This window comes from Mustela erminea, chromosome 10, assembly GCF_009829155.1.
Source record: "Mustela erminea isolate mMusErm1 chromosome 10, mMusErm1.Pri, whole genome shotgun sequence".
Lineage (NCBI taxonomy): Eukaryota > Metazoa > Chordata > Mammalia > Carnivora > Mustelidae > Mustela > Mustela erminea.
Genome location: NC_045623.1, coordinates 9,141,503 through 9,166,179, shown reverse-complemented (window position 1 = coordinate 9,166,179; position 24,677 = coordinate 9,141,503). Strand labels below are relative to the sequence as shown.

At 36.0% G+C, this 24,677-nt stretch overlaps 1 protein-coding gene across 2 annotated transcripts in view; it reads left to right on the top strand.

Moving 5' to 3' along the window:
* The window catches only part of MAN1A2 (mannosidase alpha class 1A member 2), a 187,248-nt gene that overhangs the window by 60,650 nt on the left and 101,921 nt on the right, over nt 1–24,677 (top strand). For both annotated transcript variants that reach the window (XM_032303107.1, XM_032303105.1), the window contains exons 4-5: nt 7,029–7,147; nt 12,828–12,908. In XM_032303107.1, the coding sequence (XP_032158998.1) occupies nt 7,029–7,147; nt 12,828–12,908 (200 nt within the window). The remainder of the gene's footprint in view (nt 1–7,028; nt 7,148–12,827; nt 12,909–24,677) is intronic.

Here is a 24,677-nt window from a genome sequence, read left to right as displayed (position 1 = left end):
ACTCGTTCTTTTTAAAAGATATTATTTATTTATTTTACAGACAGAGACACGGCGAGGGAGGGAACACAAGCAGGGGGAGTGGGAGAGGGAGAAGCAGGCTTCCCGCTGAGCAGGGAGCCTGATGTAGGGCTCCATCCCAGGACCCTGAGATCATGCCTGAGCTGAAGGCAGACGCTTAACAACTGAGCCACCCAGGCAATTAAGAGACTCTTAATCGTAGGAAGCAAGCTGAGGGTTGCTATAGGGGATTGGGGTAGGGGTATGGGATAACTGGGTGATGGACATTTAGGAGCACACACTTGATGATGAGCACTGGGTATCCTATATGACTGATGAGTCACTGACCTCTAGGTCTGAAACCAATAATACAGTATATGTTAATTTAATTTAAATTAAAAATAAATTTAAACAAATGTGTATGTATACAAGGGGATATCAGTCAATCATAAAAAAGAATGAAATCTTGCCATTTGAAATGATGATTGAATCTGGAGAGTATTACACTAAGCGAAATAAGTCAGAGAAAGACAAGTACCATATGATCATCAAGTACCATGATGTGGATATTAAGAAACAGAACAAAGGAACATGGAGGAAGAAAAAAAGAGGTAAACCAAGAAACAAGCTCTTAACTGTAGAGAATAATCTGATGGTTACCAGAGGGGAGGTTGTTGGGGGGATGGGTGAAATAGGTGATGGGGATTAAGGAGTGCATTTGCTGTGATGAGCACTGGGTATTGTATGTAAGTGCTGAATCACTATATTGTACACCTGAAACTAACAGTACACTGTTCACTAACTGGAATTTAATTAAAAAAAAATAGAAGCACATGGAAAAAAAACATATTTTCCATTAGGAAGTTTAATTTTCAAACATTTAGAGATTTTCTTTTTATCTTTCCATTACTGAAATTTAGTTTACTTCTGTTATGGTCAGAGAGTGTGCTATATTTCAGGGTCTTTTTTTAAGATTTTATTTATTTGACAGAGAGAGCAAGAGAGCACAAGCAGGGGGAGTGGCAGAGGGAGAAGCAGGCTCCCCGCTGAGCAGAGAGTCTGATGTGGGGCTCAATCCCTGGACCTGGGATCATGTCCTAAGCCGAAGGCAGATGCTTAACCGACTGAGTCATCTGGGCACCCCTATATTTTACTTCCTTTAAATTGTTTAAGGTTTATTTTATGATCCAGAATATGGTGAATGTTCCATTTGTGCTTAAAAAGAACCTGTATAGATGTCATCTGCTGATACTGGGTAGAATGTTCTATTGATGTTAGATCTCATTGGTTATTAGTGCGGTTGTTCAGGCTCCCTCTCTGCTTGCTAAATTTCTGTCCAGTAGTTTTATCACTTCCTGAGAGAAAGGTGTTGAAGTCCTCAACTGTAATTTTGGATTTCTCTCTTAGCCCATTCAGTTCAGCCAGTTTTTGCTGCTTATATTTCATTTATTGATATATTCTTGTTAAGTGTTTACACATTTAGGATTGTTTTATGTCTTCTTGGTAGCACCACCAAACCCCTAATACCAAAACCAGACAACAGTATTTCAAGGAAAGGAAAACGTAGACCAGTGCCCATCATGAATATAGACACAAAAATCTTTAGCCAAATCTTAGTAAATCTAATTCAGGAATAACTCAAATGAATAATACCTTATGACTATTGCATGGTTCATTTAATATTGAGAAGTTAACCAGTATAATTGAAAATATTAAGGGGGAGCATGTGGGTAGCTCAGTCAGCTAAGCATCTGCTTTCGGCTCAGGTTATAATCTCGGGGTCCTGGGATTGTGCCCAACATAGGGCTCCCTGCTCAGCGGGAGCCTGCTCCCCCTGCTTGTGCTCGCCTGCTCACTCTCAAAAAAATAGATCTTTAAAAAAAATAATATTACAGGAATCAAAGAAAAACCTTTATGATCATTTCAAACATGCAAACAACTGGTTTAGCAACACTCAAGATTGATCCATGATTAAAGTTCTCCGGTAACTTTCATAGAAGGGAACTTACTCAGTATGATTAAAGAAAGGCATTAAAACACACAGACACACAGATACCCAAAAATAAAACAAATGGAAAAAGTTTGCCACATTCTTAATATTTGAACATGAGATGTTTTCCCCTAAGATTATGAACCAGGCAAGGATGTCTGCTCTCTTACTTTTGTGTAGCGGTGGAGTTGAGGTCCTACCCAGTACACTAAAGTAAGAAAAAGACAAAAGAGGCCTAAAGATTGGAAATGAAGAAGCACAACTTATAGCTAATGAGATTTTCCATGAAGAAAATCTTAAGGAATCAGCACCAACAAAGTACTCGATTGAATAAAATTTAGTAAGGTTGTGGTACAAGTTCAATGTACAAAATAAATTGTATTTCTATATACTAGCAATGAATAGTCATAGAGTCATTTAAAAATCATATCATTTGCAATCGCATCAAAAAATATGAACTGCAGGGCGCCTGGGTGGCTCAGTGGGTTAAGCCGCGGCCTTTGGCTCAGGTCATGATCTCAGGGTCCTAGGATCGAGTCCCGCATCGGGCTCTCTGCTCAGCGGGGAGCCTGTTTCTCTCTCTGCCTGCCTTCCTCTCTGTCTACTTGTGATCTCTCTGTGTCAAATAAATAAAAAAAAAATTAAAAAAAAATAGAACTGCATGTGGATGAATTTAACAAAATAGGGGCAGAACCTATACACTTAAAACTGATTATTGAGAGAAATTTCAAAGGACTTAAATAGATGGAGTGAAATGCCATGTTCATGAATTGGAATATTCAGTACTATGCAGATATCAGTTCTCTTAAAATTCATGTTTAAATTTAAAGAAATCCCAATCAAAATGACTTTGCATAAATTAATAGGCTGACTCAACAATCTATATAGAAATGCAAAGCATGTATAATACAATAATTTTTTAAAAGAAGAACTAAGTTGAGGGACTTATATGACCCAATTTTATGGTTTACTGTAAAGCTGCAGTAATGAGGACAGTCTTAATGATGCAGTCTTCTTATTTTAGCCTAAGGACAGAGAGATCAGTGGAAAAGAACAGAACTAGGTCTGCACATACATGGTTGATTCAGAGGTACTCAGGTAATTCAGTGGCTAAAAAGATAGTTTGTCCAGTAAATTGTGCTGGATCAGGTGCATATTTGTATAGAAAATTAACAAAACTCGACTTTTCATTGTACATAAAAATTAACTTGAAATGGATCATGGGTCTAAACCTGGAAGCAAATAATGTTTTAATGTTCCTACCAAAAAGCATTTTGGTAGGAAGCTTTGGAGAAAATCTTTGTGACTTCGAGGTAAGAAAAGAGTTTTTAGGGCACCCGGGTGGCTCAGTCATTGGGCATCTGCCTTCGGCTCAGGTCATGATCCCAGGATCCTGGGATTTCTAAACTTCGGGCTCCCTGCTTGCTGGGAAGCCTGCTGCTCCCTCTCCCACTCTCCCTACTTGTGTTGCTTCTCTGCCTCTGCCCCTACTGTGTCTCTCTCTGTCAAATAAATAAATAAATAAAAATCTTAAAAAGTTTTTAGAATACAAAAAGCATAAACCTTTTATAAAAGGGGAAAATATGGATAAATTGGACTTCATAAAAATTAACAATTACTGCTTTCCAAAAGATATTAAAGTGAAAAGTAGAGAATGTGTGTGGTATACACACATGAATATATTTAGAATATATGTGATTTATATACCAAAGAAGATTTATGAATAGCCAATTAGCATGTCAGTTGCCAGAGAAATTAAAATTCAACCCATAATGCAATATCGTACATGCTCATTAGAATGTCTAAAATTAAAAAGGGCAGCAATATCAAATGTTGACAAGGATGGTAGAGCAACCAGAACTTTTCTGCATTGTTGCTGGGTGTATAAAATGGTATACTCTGGAGAGCTGCTTGTCATTCTCTTGTAAAGTTAAAAGTAACCTTACCATACAGCTCAGCAATTTCACTCTTAAATATTTCCATGATGCTCACAAATGAGATCAGAGAGTAGTTTTATTTTTCTTACTGAGATTTTTACATCACTGCCATGCAGAATCTGTAAATTGAATTTACAATTTACAATTTAGATCTCTTCCTATATTCTATAAAAATTTATGTAGGAGTTACTGTGCTTAAAATTAAAGTAGAATCTATTCTGTGGAACTTCCAGAGTCTACTTTTATGGTTGGTAGTTCTTTGAGAACTTCTCAATTTCTTCTGTTTCTTGGTCTTTTTTGTTATCTAGATTTTATGTTTCTCTCTATGTCAAAGTTTCTAAGTCAGAGTTTCTTTTCTATGTCAAAGTTTTCTTTCAAACTTAGAAAAGTTTGTTTTCTAAGTCAAAGTTCATTACGTATAAAAATAAGTAATATTTTTATTTTATGTGATACTATAGTATTGAATATATGATATATATTCATAGAAAATCATCAGTTGCACTCATTTTTTCAAATTTATTGATATGGTATGACTAAAATGGGCTTTTTATAGTTTTCTTAGTTTCCTCTCCGTTGATGCAGTCATTTCTTATTTTGTGTTTTTGCATTTCCTGGGTACTTTTTAAACTTTGGTGAGTGGTAGATTCATTATGTAGTTCTTCTAATAGAACTGTCTCTTGAATTTATATTTTTGACAGTTTCTTAAATTTATAATTATTTTTTGCCTTTATCTTTTCTGATTCTTTGAACTTTTTGCTTAGGTTTATCATTCTTTTTTTTCCCCGTTGGTAGAATGTTGTGAATTCAATTTCTTTCATTTGTTCTCGTTAAATAACATTTTCAAGTTATGAGTTTCTGAGAACTGCATTAGTTGAATCCTGCATTCTCATAAAATTTTATTAATATTTTATAGATTCTTTAGTATTGTGTTTAACTTCTTTGACCCAAGGGCAGATTGACTAATTGATTGAGGATTTTTTTTTATTTATTAGAGAGAGAGAGAGCATGAGCAGGGAGAGGGAGTGGTAGAAGCAGACTCATGTGCTGAGAAGGGAACCCTATGTGGGGCTCCGTCCCAGGACCCTGAGATCATGACTTGAGCTGAAGGCACTCACTTAACCCACTGACCCACCCAGGCGTTGTTGTCCCAAGGGTAGTTTTAGATCTTTTAACTTTTTCCATTTGAAATCTTGAGTTGTCTAGGTAAACAATCATAGGGATAGCCAGGAACATCAGTTTTGCTTTCCACTTCTTTGGTCTGTTTGCCCATGGCACAAACCTTTTGGTGAAACTAACCGGAATTAGTACAGAGCAGGTGGGTCAGGCCTTTTTCTGTTCCAGAGTCGTCTGCACCTTAGAGGAATACGCATTCCCCGGACTCCATAAATAACTAGAGAACTGAAGCATAACTACCTATAAAAATTGAAATAAGAACAGAAATAGGTACTCTTAAGGATTTAAAGTAAGCATGATAAATATTTTGGATGGAATACATAAAAAGATACATATTTAAGTTATTATGGGAGAGAGAGGGATATATGGGTGATTAAAGGCTTGATAAAGTATTTATCATCTTAATAAAAAGCTGAGAAACGAAGAAAAGTAAAAGGAAAGTATGTCTTTAATAACCCAGAACAAATATTCTAGTTAATATCTAGGGAACTTAAGTGGGGAGAAGACCCAGGAGCTTATCAGAGTGTGATGGAGTGCTTGTCTTTGTAGTGGAAAGATAATACTTATTGATAAGTTGAAAAATTTATTAGAATCATGTGAAGAAGAAAATGTGATATAAGTTAAAGACATTTTAAGAATGAATTTGTATAGCTTTAAAGTGTCAGAAGAAAGCACTGTTTACTCAGTGGGAAAAGGGATGGAAGAAAAAAGAAAGAAAAGTAACTAAGCAGTGTCAAATATGACTTGCTGATAAGGCAAAGCTGAGTTTAATGCTTTACTGTGGTACAGTAGATCACTACCTCACCAGAGCCTTAGTAGCCTGTCAGATAGAGAAGGACACAGTTGGGTTAAGATGGGCCTTTCAGTTGGGGGAGGGGTACTTGGTTATGATTGGGTAAGGACCATAATATAACACTTTAGGACTGGTAAGCAGAGAATTTGGAGGTATTTAGTTCAGAGTTTTAATAGGTCTTTCAGGAAGTTCCTGGAATGAAAAGTAAAATTAATTTACAACTTTTATCCTTCTGGGCCAGGATAACAGTAAACTCATGTTGATGAAGACAGTAATAAAGCCCTTTCAATATAGATGATAACAACTGTGGATAATTTTCATTCTCAGAAGGTGGAAATAATTGTGTTTCTGGGGATGGGGGCGACTCATCTGCTCCATGTTACTTACTCTTCTACATGCTATTAGATTTGTTTTAGATTGTATTCAGGATTTTGTAATTCTTTTCATTAGTAAGATTGGCCTGTTTTCTTGTCATGTGTTTAGAGTGTCTAGCTTTGCTATCAACTGGTTTTGTTGAATTAAATTTTTCCCTACCGAAATTGTTTCCTTTAACATCAGAATTCTCTTTCTTGAAGATGGGTGTAAATCTTACTATTTTGATTTTTTCTACTCATATATTTTGTTTCATACTTACTTTCTTTTTCAGTATGGTTAACCTGCTTTTGATTGGTAAGGTTTTTATAGTTTGTTTTACTGTGGTCATCTAGGCTTATTGCACTTTTACTATTATTTCTAAGTATATTTTTTGCCCTTTTTATGCATTTATACCAGAACAGCACAGTTGTCCTACGACTGGTTTGACATCTTGAACCACCCTCCCCATTTCTTGAATTAATTCCCCCTCCTTTTTTTTTGGACTTAGTTAAACAGATAGAGATCTCATACTGTGACCAGGAAGAAAATGAAAGGAGAATTACTGTTTTAGTTTTCCTTTACCTTCCTTTTAGTTGTCAACATGTCATCTTTAGGAAAATATGTTGAACAGTGTTTATTATTGTTCTTAAAGAAGAGTGAATCATGTTGGGGATTATTTTTGGTCCTTGTATTTCTACTTTGATTTTTTATATATTAAAAAGTTAAAACAGACCTTATATGAAGGGCGTGTTATTAATGAGTTTTCTTTCTACCCCAAATACAGGAAGTTCGCAAATGGGTGCTACCATAGTAGATGCTTTGGATACCCTTTATATCATGGGACTTCATGATGAGTTCCGAGATGGGCAAAAATGGATTGAAGACAACCTTGATTTCAGTGTGGTGAGTATACAATTGATGACTTCTTTGATTGACCTTGAAAAGACAGTGTCTAACTGTAGTAATTTTGAGCGTTACACTCCCAGTTTAAGGAAATCCTAAATTCCCTCTATTCTTTCGGAATTAGGATTGTCATTTAACTTTTGCGTAAAATACATCCCTTTCTCACCATCTTCCTTTCATTCTTTTTTTTTTTTTGAGGCAGTGTGTTCAGTGTGTTAAGGCATACTTAAAGAAAAAAACACGTGGGGGTAGAAATACCAGGAAAACATGAACTAGTTTATAAACAATAAGTGTTTTACTATTTTTTAAAGATTCAGTAATCTGGTATAGCTTTGATGAACCTTCCTAACTAGGCCAATGCCCCTTTTTCCAGCATTTTGGTGTAGTTGTTAAGTTGTATGGCTAAAGTTTGAAGCCCAGCACAGCTACATTCTCACTGCGGGACTTGGGAAAGTTCTTTTATTTTTTCTAAATCTGTCATAAAATTACTATCGCACTGCAGTATTGTAAGGATTATTTGACATCATCTGGTACACATTAAGTGCTTGTAAATGGTAAGAATTATTTTCATTATTATCAGTATTCACCCACAAGTTGTATGGGCTATTTTGTCATATTCATTATCATCTCTGATGAGATCTGTGCTTGCTGTTCTTTCTTGCTGTGGTCAGAAGTCGCTCTTGTGTGTTTTTCTCTTTGGCAGACTGCATCACTCATGTTGTGATTTAAATCCATAATTATTTCTTCTCTCATGCTTTCCTGATGCTACCCACATGAAAATGGATTATTTATATTATTCTAGCGTTTTGGACATATATCATTTAGAATAATTTTTATTATCAGTTAGATTTAGGTTTTTCTGTGAGTGGCAGAAAATCTAATATAAAATAGCTTAAACAAGATACATGTTTATTTCCCTTTCGTGTAAACTAAGTGCAGAATGAGCAGTTTAGGATTGGCTTGGGTAGCTCCTTGTTCCTCAAGGGTCTGGGATCCTTCGTCTTGTTGCTTTGCCAACTCCAGTGTATAGCTCCAGCCTCACGGTCCAAGCTGGTTCCTTAATATAAGGTGAATAAACCTTCCAGTTTCAGAAAAGGGAAAGATATATGACTCTCCTATATTACTTTACAGGTATCGGTTACCCCAGTTTTGCTTGTGTACTGTTGAGTGGCTCAGAGTGTTACAGCCCAGCCTTAGTGTAAAGGATGGCTGAGAAATAGTTGTTTTCTCCCCTGCCCCACCGCCTTTGGCTATGTGGTCCTTATAGGATGTGCTTTGATTTTAAGAAATCCCTACTCTTATTGAAGATACAGTCCTATATTTCATTCTGAGTGTTTTAAAGCTTGGCTTTTGCATTTAGGACTTTAATCCATATGAAATTGATTTAGGGTGAGATAGACAAGTATTAGTTCATCCTAGCCATTTATTTCCCTGCTATTTGTACATGCCACATTAGTCATTTGAGCTGATTCTTTTCTGTTCACTTTTTCCCTCCATGCTTACATCAATACTAAACTGTCTTAACTACATATTTTTATAGGAAGCTTGATACCCAATTTTGTTCTACTAGGAAATTATCTTAGCAGTTCTCAACTCTTTGTTCCTGTAAGCTCTGGAGTACTGTTGACATTTTGATGAGGATCGTGTTCAATTTACAGATTAATTTGCAGAGAATTGGCGTCTGTAGAGTCTCAAATACTCCTGTCCATTAACATGTCAGCTTTATTAGGCCTAATAATCCATCCGCTGATATATCATTGTATCAGTTCACTCAATCAGGAACCAGAACTGTACGTGCCATTTATTTTAATTAGAGGATTTAATGTTTAGAATTGTTAACCAAATAACAGGGAACTGAAAAGGCAGAAAGAGAACATTGTGGTATTACAAGAGGGTGTAACTATAGTAAATATCTACCTCCCTGGGACTGTCAGAACAGTGGGAAGAAGTGGGGATTACAAAAATTTAGTAATTTGGAACTCTGCTGCTAGTATTTAGGAGCTCTTAAAAGGGCTTTTTTAGAGCTGGGACTCAGACCTTCGAGGAGAGGGTCCCTAGCTGGTGGGCCACAGTGAGGCTGATTTGGAGAATGTGTGTGTGTGGCAGTGGAATTGTAATGTGGAACCAACTGCCACTGCCAGGGCAAAGAACCATGCCTGGTTTGACACTGTCAGAAACCAGAAGTAAATTGGAAGGAATAAGTCCTTTCTCCTTCCTCCAGCCTTGTATTATCTTTGTAAAACCTCCCGTTGCATGGCCCATAAGCGAGCCAGCTGGCTAATGAGACACACATTTGTAGAGTCCAGTTCCAGTTTACCAAGTAGACTATAGAAGGATAGATTTGAAAATCTGAGGAAAAAAGAGCTTAATAATCAGCACAATCATTTACCATCCCTTTACTTTTAGCCTTTCTGTGTCATATATTTTAGCTGTATATTTTGCATGTAATGTATTTCTGGATTTTGTTATTTTTATCCAGTTTTGGAGTCTTTTAACTGTCAAGTTTGGAATGTTTACATTTGTTATGGTAACATATATTTGGAGCTGGACCTTCCATCTTTGTTTTTCAACCTATGTTATTATTGTACTTTCATTGTTTTTATTTTCTGCTTCCCTTATTTTAGATGAAGTTATTTTGTGTCTTGTTTGCCCTCTTTTACATTGACTTTTATACTTGTCATTTTCATTCATTCTGGGGTTATCCTTAAAATTTTATATTTATACTGTTTAAGTTTAAAATTAATCAGTTTCTGAAGAACATAAGTCTCTTAGAATGCTTTAATTTAGCTCATCTCCCTCTTGTCTTATGTGTAATTGTTGTCTAGCTGGTTCCACCTTGTATTTGAAACTTCCAGATTAATGAATGAATGGATGACTGAATGAAGGAATAAATAAATAAATTTATTGAATGCCTCCTCTGGGAAAGGCACTGTTCTGGCTTTTGTGGATACAGTAATGAGCAAAACAGTCTTATTTATCCTTGAGTTTTTACTCTAATTTTGGGAGGAAAACAGTAAATAAATCTTCAACTCATATATAGTTTAGGTGGTGATAAATGCTGTGAAGAACTGTAAAGAAGAGCGGGTAGGATTGGAGCAAGTGGTTGCCATTTTACATGGGGTGGCCAGTGAAGGACTCTCTGCTACGGTGACGTCTCTGAGAAGAGACCCAGTGGAAGCCATGTGGATATAAGGCTCTCTCATACTGGATATTATAGTTGAGTATAGGATTGGAGGTTGGTTATTTTCTCTTAAGCTTTGAAAGGTACAGTTCCATTGTCTTCCTTTTCCTGTTACACTATTGGACATCATGCTGTCAATCTAATTTTTCACAAGTAATCTATCTTGTTTTCCCCTTGTTTTAATCTATCCCCCCCCAATCAGTTTTGGAAGATTCACCATCACTATTCCTTTGAATAATGCCTGTCTTCTGTTTTGTCCCTTCTCTCCCTCTAGAACTCTTATATTACCTCTCTTGTGAGGGAAGTTCTGAATTTTACAAATAAAGAATTATATGTAATTAAATGGTGGTAAGTGTTAATTGGGGAAATAATGCAGGTTAAGAGAGATTAGTGATGAGGACTGACTTCATTATTTTGTATGGTGTGTTTGGAAAAGCTTCCTATTCAGAGACCTGTAGGTTAAGGGTAAGACTGACATACAGGAATGAGTTCGGTAATTCTAGAACAGCAAGTAGACCCATTTGGTAATAATAAAGTAAGTTGAGAGGACTTCTCTTGTTAGGGGATGATGTCAGACAGGTAGTGGGGAATCTGATTACATTGGGTCTTACAGTTATTTTGTTCTGAGTGTAACCAGAAATCATTGTAAAAGTTTACACACAACAGTAACCTAACCTGACTTAAAATGCAAGAGGTTCACTCTCCCTACAGGGTGCTGCATAAATGGAGTGTAAGGAGGAGAGTAAGGCTGAAATCAGGGAAACTGATTAGAGGGTTATTTAGGTGAGTGATAGAGGCCTGCTCTCTCTCCCTCTTTCGTGGCCTCTCTGTATTTAGTGAATGTTCTGTGCCCTGCAATATACTATATGTTGGGAATATATGAAGTGATATAAAGCATTTTGCTGTCGTGGATGGGGTGAGATGATATATGTGTTACTAAAAAATTCCGGGAGGTAATCAGAGAGGGAGGTAAACCATGAAAAACTCTTTAACTATAGGAAACAAACAGAGTTGCTGGAGGGGAGGCAGGTAGGGTGATGGGGTAACTGGGTGATGGGCAGAAGAAGGGCATGTGATGTGATGAGCACTGGGTGTTATACATAACTGATAAAGTATTGAGCACTATCTGAAACTAATGATGTACTATATGTTGGCTAGTTGAATTTAAATAAAAAATTCCATTGTGAAAATTCTATATCAGATACAAACTTTTGGGTTAGCAAATTATGTGTTCTACCTGTGAATGTTAGAAAGACTTCTGGATAATATATATTTCCTTTTAAATTTTGTTAAAAAATTAGTTATGAGTGTTACCTTTATACTAGTCATTTGTATATATCTTGTGGATTCTTTTGGTCATGTTCTTTGCCACTTCTACTTTTCTTTCCATGTATTAGAATTTTTCTCAGCAATATCTGTATCTTTATCTAAATACAAGCATATAAACTTTATATGCTAAGGTTATTAGTACTGCTATATTTGTGCCAAATTTCCCTTTTTTTTTTTTGTTTGCCTTTTAATTTTGTTCATAATTGTTTTTCCTTATAGGTATTCTCATTTTGGGGAAATTCAAGTCTTTCTATCATCATTTGTTGTCAGTATGCTTGATTTAATGATTATAAAGTACCTGTTTTGTCAAGGAAATTTATATATGTTGTCTACACTTTCTTCTACTTTTTTATAGTAATTTTCTCTGCATTTATTTCTAAATTATTTGGACTTCATTTTGAGAGAAAGAGTTATCTGAAATGAGTATTCAAATTTATTTCTAACCTAGGAGTCCATTTTCTCAACATTATTAATTGAGTAATCCATCATCCTATCATTTTTTTCTTTTTTTTTTTTTTAAAGATTTTATTTATTTATTTGACAGAGAGAGATCACAAGTAGGCAGAGAGAGAGAGAGAGGATGAAGCAGGCTCCCTGCTGAGCAGAGAGCCCGATGCGGGACTCGATCCCAGGACCCTGAGATCATGACCTGAGCCGAAGGCAGCGGCTTAACCCACTGAGCCACCCAGGCGCCCCAATCATCCTATCATTTTTGATCCCTCTTTAACATTTATTAAATTTTTATATATACGAGGAAAAAATTTTTAGATTCATGAGAAGTATAAGTAAAAATGGGACAGTATGCTGTAGTAACTAGAACAGAAGAAAAAGGACCCAACAGAGACACTTGCTGTTCCAGAATTCAAGAAGTGGAGGGTTTCATAAAGAGAAAATAGTCAAGAGCATCAAATATATTGACAATTTCACAATGATAGGTAATATACATAAAAATGATTTTAGTTAGTAGGAACTTGTGGTGGCATAATACAGGAGTTTCAGTAACATTAATAACTGGTGAATGAGATTGCAATTGCATGAGAAATGAAGGTGTGGAAAATGGAGGAAAACATTCTCTGCAGGGTGTTTGTGAGAAACATAGGAAATACTGAAAATATTTGGAAAATTCGGAAGTTTTATGTATATGTGAATATTTTCAACATGTCTTCACAGAATTCAGAGGTGTCTGTGTTTGAAGTCAACATTCGATTTATTGGAGGCCTGCTTGCCGCTTATTACCTTTCAGGAGAAGAGGTGAGCCACTCAAGTGAAAAACTTTGTTTGGGGGGGAAGGGGCTCTGAATGGACTTTAATAAAATGAAAGATTTCCCTAACAGCATATTGTTTTTCTTAATTGTTTAATAATTGAACTCTTATAAAGATTTGCTGAGAGAACAGGATGCTTCAGGTAGAACTGTCCTTGGGAATAATGATTTTTCCATTTTGAGAATTTTAATAAAACATAATTCATCACAGATTCTGTCTGTGTATACACCACTTCTCCTTTGCGGGAGCTGTCCTCCAGGATTTTGCCGCTGCAATTAATTACACAGTTGAAACAAGGTGGGGGGGCGGTTAATAAAATCAGAATTAGGAATGAATCAGGAAGAATTAATATGGATCCTCCTAAGACCAAAAATTAATTATGAAAACTGCCTGTTTGGAAATCAGATGAGATTTTTTGCTATAAATTAAAAAAAAAAAACACAGCAACAACTCTGAATTCTCCTTTCTGAAAGTCTTAGTGTATGTAATACAATTGATTGATTTGAGACTTGCTGTGATGGGGAAGTGGGTGTGGGAAATCCCTTTTTACTGCTCAGGTGGGTTTAAAGGATGGATTTGGAGAGTGGGAGAAAGAGAAACTAAAGGAAGAGGCTATAAGTCATTTCTGTTTGCTTCCTGAGGGATTTCTATATTTGACTGGTTTGTTGGTCTAAATGATTGTAAGAGCTCTTTGTAAATTTACGAAACTCATCTTTTGTTTTATGTGTTGTAAAGATGGATTTCTTTGTTGTTAGTATTTAGGAAATGTTTGCCTAATCCAAGGTCACAGAAATGTTCTTTTATGTTTTCTTCTAAAATATTAAGGTTTATTTTTACTTTAAGTCTGTAATTCATTTTGAGTTGTATTCTGTATATGCTGTGAGGTATAGGTTAAGCTTGTTCTCTTTCCTTCTGGATATTAAAAAATTCTAACAACATTTGTTGAAAAGCCTTTCTTTTCTCTGTTTAACTGACTGCATTTTTGTTGAAATCACTTGACCATATATGTGTTAGTCGACCTCTAACCTTGCTGTTTATGTCTGTCCTTTTGCCACACTGTGTGAGTGAACTACACTCTGTAAACAGAGTGAACTACACACTCTGTTCATTATTGTGGCTTTATGGAAAGTCTTGAAATCAGGTTGTACGAGTCTTCTAACTTTGTTCCTTTTCAAAATTGTCTTGGCTATTCCATTTTCTTTATTTTCTATTTTAGAATCAGTTTGTTGATCTCTACAGAATATTCTACTGGGATTTTTATTGGGATTACCTTGGTTCCATAGACGACTTTAGAGAAAATTGGTTTCTTAACAAATATGGACCCTTCCAAACCATGAACATGACATACCTACCCATTTACTTTGTTCTTTAATTTTCTCTCTTGGCGTTTCTAGTTTTAGCATATAGATATTTTACATATTTTCGTAGATTTATACATATTTCATACTTTCTGGTCCTATTATAAGTCGTATTTTTTATTTCAATTTCTAATTGTTTATTGCTGGTAGATATAAATACAGTTGATTTAAAAGAAAGTTTAAGTAAGGCTTAAATTTTCAGCTGGCTTAGTACATCTTGTTTATCACTGAATAACTTCCTGATGCTGTCATTTAAAAAAATATTATAAAATGTACATAACAAAGTTTTTCATTTACCATTACATTTCAGTGATATTAAGAGCAGCATTCACATTATGCAATATATGGTTGATTTTTATATTGACCTGTACTCTGAGATTTTTCTAAATTCACTAATTCTAGTTGCTTTTATTTTTTTAAATTTTATTTATTTGACAGAGAGAGAGAGAGATCACAAGTAGGCAGAGCCAGGCAGAGAGAGAGGGGGATGCAGGCTCCCTGCTGAGGAGAGACTGATGCGGGGCTCGATCCCAGGACCCTGAAATCATGACCTGGGCCTAAGGCAGAGGCTTAACCCACTAGCCACCCAGGTGCCCCTCTAGTTGCTTTTAAATAGGTTTTAATAGATTCTTTGAGATTTTCTTTTGTAAATGATCATGTCATCAGTGAATAGTTTCATTTCTTTGTATGGAGAACAATTTTATTTATGTAGGTTTTTTTTTTTTTTTTTTTTTGGTTAAAGATTTTATTTATTTGACAGAGAGAGACCGAGAGAGAGGGGAATACAAGCAGGGGGAGTGGGAGAGGGAGAAGCAGGATTCTCACTGAGCGGGGAGGCCCGATGCGGCTGGATCCCAGGAGTCTGGGATCATGACCTGAGCTGAAGGCAGATGCTTAACAAATGAGCCACCTTCTATGCCCCCTATGTGTAGTTATTTTATTACTTTGTCTTGCCTTACATCCTTATATGTTTCCTGATCTTATAGGAAAAAATTTAGTCTTTCACTGTTACATGTGTTAGTCATAGGCTTTTTTGTTCTTTTTTTTTTTTTTTTCCTTTTAGAACATGCCTGCACATGTGTGCACAGGATAGGTAGGAGTTGGGTGGTGAGGGAAAGGGAGAGAGAATCTTAAGGAGGCTCTACGCCAGCATGAGGCTGATGCAGGGCTCAGTCATCACCCTGAGATCATGACCTGAGCTGAAATCAAGAGTCTGAAGCTTAACCCACTGACCCACCCGGGCTCCCTGTTAAGCTGTAGGTTTTTTGTAGATGCCCTTTATCCTCTTGAAGAAGTCCCTTTCCATTCCTAGTTTGCTGAGATTTTTTTTATTTATTGTGGATGGATGTTGAATGTTGTCAGATGTTTTTGTTGTATTTAATAAGATTATATATGATGTTTTTTCTTTCTCTGTAGCTTTGCAGATTATATTGGTTGATTTTTGAATGTCAAACCAACCTTGCATTTTCAGGAAGAAACCTGACTCCCACTTAATCATGGGGTATTATCCTTTTTATATTGCTGCTAGGATTGATTTGATAATACATTGTTGAGAATTTTTTTGCATTTATATTCATGTGGCATATAGGTCTATAGTTTTTTTTTGTTTTTTTGTGTTTTTTTTTGGTAAAGATTTTATTTATTTATTTGACAGAGAGAGAGATCACAAGTAGGCAGAGAGGCAGGCATAGAGAGAGGAAAGGAAGCAGGCTCCCTGCTGAGCAGAGAGCCCAATGTGGGGCTTGATCCCAGGACCCTGGGATCATGACCTTAGCTGAAGGCAGAGGCTTTAACCCATTGAGCCACCCAGGTGCCCCAGGTCTTTATGTAATTTTAATGTCTTCACCTGTGTTTTTATAAGAGTAATGCTGACTTCATGAGTTGAAGTATTTCTTCTTCTTCTTTTTTTTTCCTTTTACTAGAGAAGTTTTTGTATAATTGGTATTATTTCTTCTTTAATTATTTGGTAGAATACCCTTCGAAGTCATGTGGTTGTGGAGCTTTTTGTTTCTGTTTTTTCAACTGAGTTTTAAAGCTGTTTAATTTCTTTGGTAGATATAGTACTTTTCAGTCTTCTTGAGTGGATTTTGTAGTTTTTGTAGCTTGTGTATTTCTAGGGATTTGCCTGTTTTTTCTAGGTTGTGTAAACTGTTGACATAAAGGTTTTGTAATATTCCCTTATTGTTTTCATACCTGTAGGATCGTTTGTAATGTGCCCTATTTCATTTTCTCTTTTTGTCAGTCTGGATATAGGTATATTGGTATTTTTGTTTTTTTCAGATAACTTGTTTTTGGTTTTATTGATTTCTTTCTGTTTTTGTGCATTCAGTTTCATTTCTCCTTTTATACTTATTTACTTCCTTCCGTTTGTTCTTTTTTTTCTATTCTAGTTTCTTAGGTTTGGAGCCTAGATCATTAGTATGACACCTTTTAAAAAAGAACAGTGTTATAAAGTTGCTTCTTGGCCCTTCTTTTGCTACATCCTATGAATTTTGGTATATTTTCATTTTCCTTTAGTTCAAAATATTTTCTGATTTTTTTTTCTTTCTCTTTGATTCCTGAGTTATTTTGAAGTATATGTATTATATATATATATATTTTTTTTTAAGTAGCCTTCACACCCGCTATGGGACTTGAACTCACAATCCTGAGATTAAGACCTGAGATGAAATCAGGAGTTGGATGTTTAACCAACTTGAGCCACCCAGGTATCCCAGAAATACATTTTTAAATTTTACAGATTTTTCTGTTATTTTTAGTTTTAAGTTTTTGGTAGGCAGTGATTAGTGAACAGTTCTACTGAACTGTTGAGGTTTGTTTTATGATCTATTTTAAAAAGAATGTGTGCTTGAAAAGAATGTGTATTCTGCTGTGGTTTTGTTAAAATATCAATTAAGTCAAAGTAGATAATAGTGTTTGCTCAGATCTTCTGTAATTTTACTAATTTTGTGTCTATTTGGTCTGTCAAATACTAGGTGAGGAGTCTGTATGTATTTTGGAGGCCTATTCTTAGATATGTATACACTTAGGATTGTTAAGTCTTCTTGGCTGATCCTTTTATTGTTTTACAGTTTTTCTCTATCCTTGGTCACATTCTCTGTTATTCTTCTTCTTTTTTTTTTAAATAGTTTTTTTTTTTTTTTAATTTGAGAGAGAGAGAGAGACGGAGACAGAGTAAGCATGCATACCTGCATAAGCACACAAGAGGGGAGAGGTAGAGGGAGAGGGAGAAGCTGACTCCCCTCCCTGCTGAGCAGGGAGCTGGACACAGGGCTCAATCCCATGACCCTGAGATCATGACCTGAGCCAAAGGCAGATGCTTAACTAAAGTCAGACACTTAACCAACTGAGCCACCCAGGTGCCCTCACATTCTCTGTTCTTAAATCTAGTTTGTGTGATACTGCCATAAACACTCTGGCTTTCTTTTATGTAGTGTTTGCCTGGTGTATCTTTTAACCTAAATGTTTTTATATTTAAAGTTGGATTTCCTGAAGAAAGCTTGATAATCTTTTTAATTTGTGTGTTTAGACCCTTTACATTCAGTAAAGCTATTGATAGAGTTGCATTAAATCTACCACATTGTTAGCTGTTTTCTATTTGTCCCATCTGTTCCTCATTCCTCTTTTTTTCCTGCCTAATTTTATATTATTTTTGTGATTGTTTTATCTCCATGACAGACTTATTATTTATTCTCAATATTTTTTTTTTCAGTGGTTGCTCTTTTTGTTTACTGTGTATCTTAATTCATCCTGGTTCTACCATGAGTCAGTATTATGCTGCTTTGCTTGTACTGTGAAAACTTTACAGCTGTATATTCTTAATTCTTATCAGTCTTCTTTTGTGCTGTTTTTTGTTACTGTACATTTCTTACATTACAGGTCCATAGGGCATTGCTACTAGCTATTTTTGCTTTAGGTGGTCAGTTATTATTTAGAGCTATTCAAAATAAGAAAAAATAGGCCTTTATATCTTTCAGTCATTTTTGTTGGTCTTCATTTTTCTGTTGATTTAAGCTTCTATCTGGTATGTATTCCTTTTGTGTGAAGAGCTCCCTTTAACTTTTTCTATAGTGCAGGTCTCTTGGTTGTAGATTCTCAAAGTTTCTGTTGGTCTGAAACTTCCTTCTTCAGTTTTGAAAGATAACTTCTTTGTATTTTTCCTTTTAATACTCTGTTTTAATTTTTTAAAACATTATTTATTTATTTGTCAGAGAGAGCAAGTGAGCGAGCGAGCACATAAGCAGGCAGAGTGGCAGGCAGAGGCAGAGAGAGAAGCCCTCGCCGTTATGTGGGACTCGATCCCAGGACCCTGGGATCCCAGGACCCTGGGATCGTGGCCTGAGTCAAAGGCAGCGGATTAACCGGCTGAGCCACACAGACATCCCCCTTTTAACACTTTAAAGAGGTTACTGCATTAGCTTAAGGTATGCATAGTTTGAGAAGTGTGCATTAATTCTTGTTCCTCTATATGTAATGTGTCTTTTCCCGCTCCTTTGGCTGTCTTTAAGATAATTGGTTCATATTTTATTTCATGTGAGGAATCTCAGTGGTTTTACTTTTTTGCGTTTGGAGGGGCAAGTAGGACTTAATTATCTTGCTTGAGGTTCTCTGAGCTTCTTAGGTGTATGGTTGGGTAGCTTTATATTTGAAAAGTTGTTACTATCTTTTAACATATTTTTTCTGCCTTTTCTTCTGGAATTCCAATCACACATTCATTAGATTGTTGGAAATTGTCTCTTAGCTCTTAAATTCGCTATTCTTTTTTATCCCACCCACGCTTTTTATTCCTGGTGTTTCAGTTTGGATAATTTTTATAGACCTGTCTTTGAGTTCACTGATTTATTTATTTATTTATTTATGTTAGTTCCATTGAATCTACTTTTAATTAAGCCTGTTGAAGACTTTCTCTCTCTCTTTGATTTCTGAAAAATTATTTCTAGTATTCATTTGACTTTTAATAATTCCTATTTCTCTGCTTCAATTTCTCATTGTCTTCATGTTTTCCACTTTATCCACTAATGAGGTCTTTTACCATGTTAATCAAAATCATTTTAAATTCTCAGATTGTTTTAATCTCACCGAGCTTGGTTTGCCACTTGCTTTTTCTCTAGAAAGTGGGTTTTTTTTTTTTTTTTTGCTTTCTTAGGTATTTCATAATTTTTGACTGAATGCCAAATATCAAGTATAGGACAGTAAAGACTGAGGTTGATACTGTTTATGCCTGTGCTGTTAGTGTCAGTGTCAGTTTAGTCTGGAGTTGAACCAGGTTTTGTTTTTTTACTGCTGAGATTACCCCCAATGTACCACTAGTTTCAAATTCCTCTAACATCACCTTGTAATTAGAGTGCACCTGGCAGGCAAGTTTTTGTTGACATTCTGTCTCTTCCCTCCACTTCAGGCATTTCCTGTGTTCCTGTTCCTCAGGAAGGGTCTTTTCCCACTTTGCCTCCCCCCAGGCATGGACTGTTGTTACTCCATGCTTCTTAACCTTTATGTCCATACTCTTTTCTAATTTATCTCTAAATATCAGCAGCCATGAGTTCACACTAATAGCTCTGATTTCAGCCCAACACCATAAGGTTTATTCTGGCTTTCTGCCTTTTCATATTTCTCTTTTGTGGCAGTGTGAAATCTGCTCACTACTATTCCTTCTACTCTATGAAACCACTTTCCTGCCCTCACCAGGGTGCAGCCTTGGTCAGTGCATCTTCTTCACATGGACCTCTCTGGGATTTTAGTCCCCTTTGTCCGGCTGGCTTCACCTTCCTCGTGTTGGTCTTAGGCCCTCTCCAGACAGTCTTATGCCCTCTCTACGCATACTCTCTGGGCACAGACTCCTGACTTTTGGAGCTTCTGGATTGAAATATTAAATAGTGAAAGGAGGAAGGAAATGGAACTATTTTGATGTCTTCAGTTTCAGATTTATTTCCAGATTGGACATTACAAGTAGTCCTTGAGAAAGGAAAGCATTCTTTTTTTCCTACTTTCATGCCTGTCTGGCTATGTTGAGGAAGTACTAAATTTTTTGGGTGTAGTTGACAAACTTGATTAGTTTTCATACCAAAAGGCACATGATTCAAAGTTAATTATGAACAGCTTATGAAAGAGATGTGTGGCCTTGGCTGTTTCACATTAGACTCCCTATCTGAAGTTGGAAACAAAATGTTGAAATTTTGGGTTTTTGAAATTTTGAAATTACTGTCTTAGGAAAACATTAAAATGCTGATAAAGTATATAAAGTCACCAGTATTTCCATTTTTGCTGTTCTTATGCATCATACTTCAAGAATAAACATTTTGAAGTGGAGGGAAGCACATATGCTTTGGAGTTTAGAGGCTTGGGTTCCTACTCTGCCTCCTTTTCATAATGGTATTTGGCAAGCTATATATCTCTATAAGTTTCTTCCTCTATGAAAATATGAGCGTTCACTTGAGAGTTGTAAGGATCAAGTTATGTAAAAGTGGCTAACACAGTACCTGACTCAACAGATATTACTTTACCTTTCTTCCTCTTTTGACTTTTTCCAATATGGTAAATACTCAGTGTTTCAAATGGGTGAATCCTTTTATTTATTTATTTTTAAATTTAAATTCAATTAATTAACATATAATATATTACTTGTTTCAGGGGTACAGATGTGATTCATCAGTCTCACATAAAACCCAGTGCTCATTACAAGGCATACCTTCCCCGATGTCCCTCACCCAGTACCCCATTCCTTCATCCTCTCCCCTCCAGCAACCCTCAGTTTGTTTCCTCTGATTAAGAATCTCTTATGGTTTGTCTCCCTCTCTGGTTTCATCATTTCATTTTCCTTTAACTTATTTAAAAATAGACATCATAAATTAATTTCTTAGAATTTAGTTTACTCAGGTAAGAAGTATAAAGAGAACATCTTTTACTTTTCTGACTTTCTCCTACAGTAGAATTGTGCTGACCTTTTTTACTTTTCTTTTTTATCATTTTATGTTGAAGTATGTGATCCATATCTATTCTGGGAAGCCAATAATAAATCTCAGATCTGCTAAAAATAAATTAAACATGGAAAATAATTTGAATATGACATTATTATAATAGAGGATATACAGTAAATTTTTACATCTCAGCATAAGCCAGGAAATTAACTCTAATTTATAACTTGGCAGATTGCCTTTTTTATATTAAGGTAGTATGTAGATAGAATAAAGAACATTTTATATGCATTCTGTTTTCTGGTACAGGAAACCAGATGAGGGTTACATGCCATCCTAACAAAATGTTCCTCTCGCCTATTGATTTATTAATATAATAAATGTGAAACTTTATCATTTTATTTGCTCAGAACAAGGCTATTTATATTAAATATTTACAAGTTAAAAATATCCTGATGATTTATTATGTTTACTTGATGTTAATCTCTAATACATGACATTTCTGTTATAGGATTGTCTGGTTTTTTAAATGGTTATCAAAGTGATAACCCTTCCTTAGTAAGATAATAACATAATTTGTGTGGATAACTGCATCTGAAATCTGTCAGATAAAATAGAGAAATGGTTATGTGGAATTTAATACATGTTTTACAGATAATAAAAAAAAGTAAAAGCAACAACAACAAAATCTTTCTTTACTAAACATAAATGTACTCTGTTGCCTGTAGTGTAAGATTGTTTCTGAATAAGTTCAGGTATATTTTCTAAGACAAATAGAATAGTCTTTTTGGCCCAGATATTTCCCGGTTTAAGTATCAGTTATTATTGCCCTTACTGCACTAATTTTCATTTTATTTTTGGAAAACCTGATACTGCTCCAAAAATTGCTGCTATTTCCATTGACGGTTCGACCTCTTCATTTTCTAGAGGTGTGCCAGTAATTGGGCAGAAGAAGCTTTACTGCTTTACTGACTTCAGATAACATTTTTATTTATACACACACACACACACACACACACACCCATTTATATACATATTTGTTTATGATTTTATTAATTTGACAGAGAGAGACCCAGCGTGAGAGGGAATGCACAGGCACAGGGAGTGGGCAGGGGAGATGCAGTCTTCCTGCTAAGCAGGGAGCCTGAAGGTGGGACTCTATCCCAGGACCCCAGAATCCTGACCTGAGCTGCAGGCAGACACTTAATGACTGAGCCACCCAGGTACCCCTCAGATAACATTTTTAAATGCACTCCAACATTTTCCTATTAAATGTGTGAGTTCATCGCTACATCTGTACACATTCTTACATGTTTAAAATTATAACCAGAACCAGTCACAGTTGTTGATTATAGTTATGATTGTTGGTTTTTCAGATCAGAAGACAGAGTTTGGAGCTAACACAGAAACTAGAAATTAGAAGTGAAATCCAGTATAGGAGGGATCCACAGAGGAGAAGTTCAAAATTCTGCATACATGAAACTGTATTTAGACCACATTGTTTTATTTCCTGCATGTTTATAGACCTCTACCATAATTTTCTGCCTAAAATAGGCCCTTCCACATTCTCTGTCTGATAAAGAACTTCAAGGCCCAGCTCAAAGGTTATTTTAAGCAACTCTGCTTAGGCTAATTTACATACAATAAAGTGCATTCACTTTAAATAGGATGTAATTAAATGTGTAGTTTAAATTTTAACAAATGTGTGATAAGCTGTTGGAGGGAATACAAATGAGACAACCTTTTTGGAAAATAATTTGGTGGTGTCAAGAAAACATTTAATATGTAAAATTCTCTTTGGCCCAGTAACCTGCCTCTAGGGATATATTATCTAAAAGTAACAACATGGATACTTAAGAAATATTTAGAAAGATATTTTTTTGCAATAGTGTTTTTAGTAGCCAATATTTGAGAAGACCTGAATATTCATCTAGAGTGAAATGTTTGTATAAATTAATTCATTTCTCACTTATACAACTGTGAACCTAAGTTTGATATATTTTATCTAGGAAAAATATGCTTGATATATTCAGTGACAAAAGCAAATTATAGACCTATAGTTGTAGCGTGGAGGGTGTGTGTGCCTGCTTGCGTGCGTGTGTGTATATATTCTGTTCATCTAGTTAGTTAGCCATTGCAGTATTTGGGGCAAGAAAAATGGCAGCTTGGATGCAGATGGTTGTAGAAATGAGAGATTAAAGGATTTCAGGAGATTTGGGAGGTAAATTCCAAAGGATTGGGTGATACTTTGTAAGGGGTTATGAGTCAGAAGGAGGACTTGGTTCCATCTCCAGTTTCAGGGTTTTGGTACTGATGACAGGACAATATTAGAAATTGAGCACTTTAAGAACATTGGATTGGGAGTGGAAGATCATCAATTCATTATAAGTATTTTGAGTTTGAGGGGATTTTGCTATATTTATGTGGAAGTAGGTAGTAAACAGATGTAACGGAGCTGGTGCTTATTGGAGAAGTCTTGATGTGAAATATAAATGTGGGAGTCAGCTGCTGTGTACCTGATAGTTGAAAGCAAGCACATGTGAAGTTGCTCAGGGAGACAATTTAGGATAGGAAGCTAGGAAGAGGTTGGAATCAAGCCTGGAGGAACACAGCATTGAAGGTCAGATATAAGGAGGATGAGTCAGTGAAGGAGGTAGGGAGATTGTGGGGTTACTGAACACAAGGGAGGGAAGTATTTTAAGAAGGAACTGGTCAGTAATTGTTATACCCGAGTTTTTGCGTCCGAGAGACCACCAAGGAGCCAACACCAATGCAGTCACACGAGGGTTTATTTGACAAGCTTAAACTTGGGCCCAAGTATACCCGACAGAGTGGAGTAGGGACTTGGACCCCGAACCAGATTATAGTCAAAGTTTTTAAAGGCAGGGTAGGGGTGGACTGGGCAGTAGGTGAGGACAAAGGGGGTGTTCAGAAGGACTATCAGGGTAAAGAAGACTATAAGGATATTGGAGGCCTGGTTATCGTCAAGCCAAGGCCGTTCTTCCCTCTGATGAGGCACCAACATGGAGACAATTGGGAGTTTCCTGGTGGAATGTCACATTTCTTCTATCAAGCATCCTTGTTGGTGAGATTTAGGTTTAACTTTATTTCCATTTTCTTCCGCCTCAGCCTCCTTCAGTTTTATGGAGGGGAGGGCGATGTTAGGGCTTGAGGAACTGAGTTACTTGTCTCTGGAAGTTGGGCTATTGATAAGATAGCTTCTTTGTTGTAAATCAGTAAGGACATTTGTAAACCAAGGGAGACTCCTGTCTTGCAGGATTGTGATCCCTGCAAGTTAACCATTTGTTTTTCTTTTAGGGCAGCCAGGGGTGTCTGAGGAATGTCACACATATTACCCAGGGGAGCCGGTGGAGAGGGGGTGCAAGATGCCAGCTTTTGCTTTGTCCTCCTTTGCCAGCCTTCTGCTCCCTCATCATAATGATCTGTGCTCAAGTGTGTGACTAATCATTAGCAAGATGCAGTTCAAT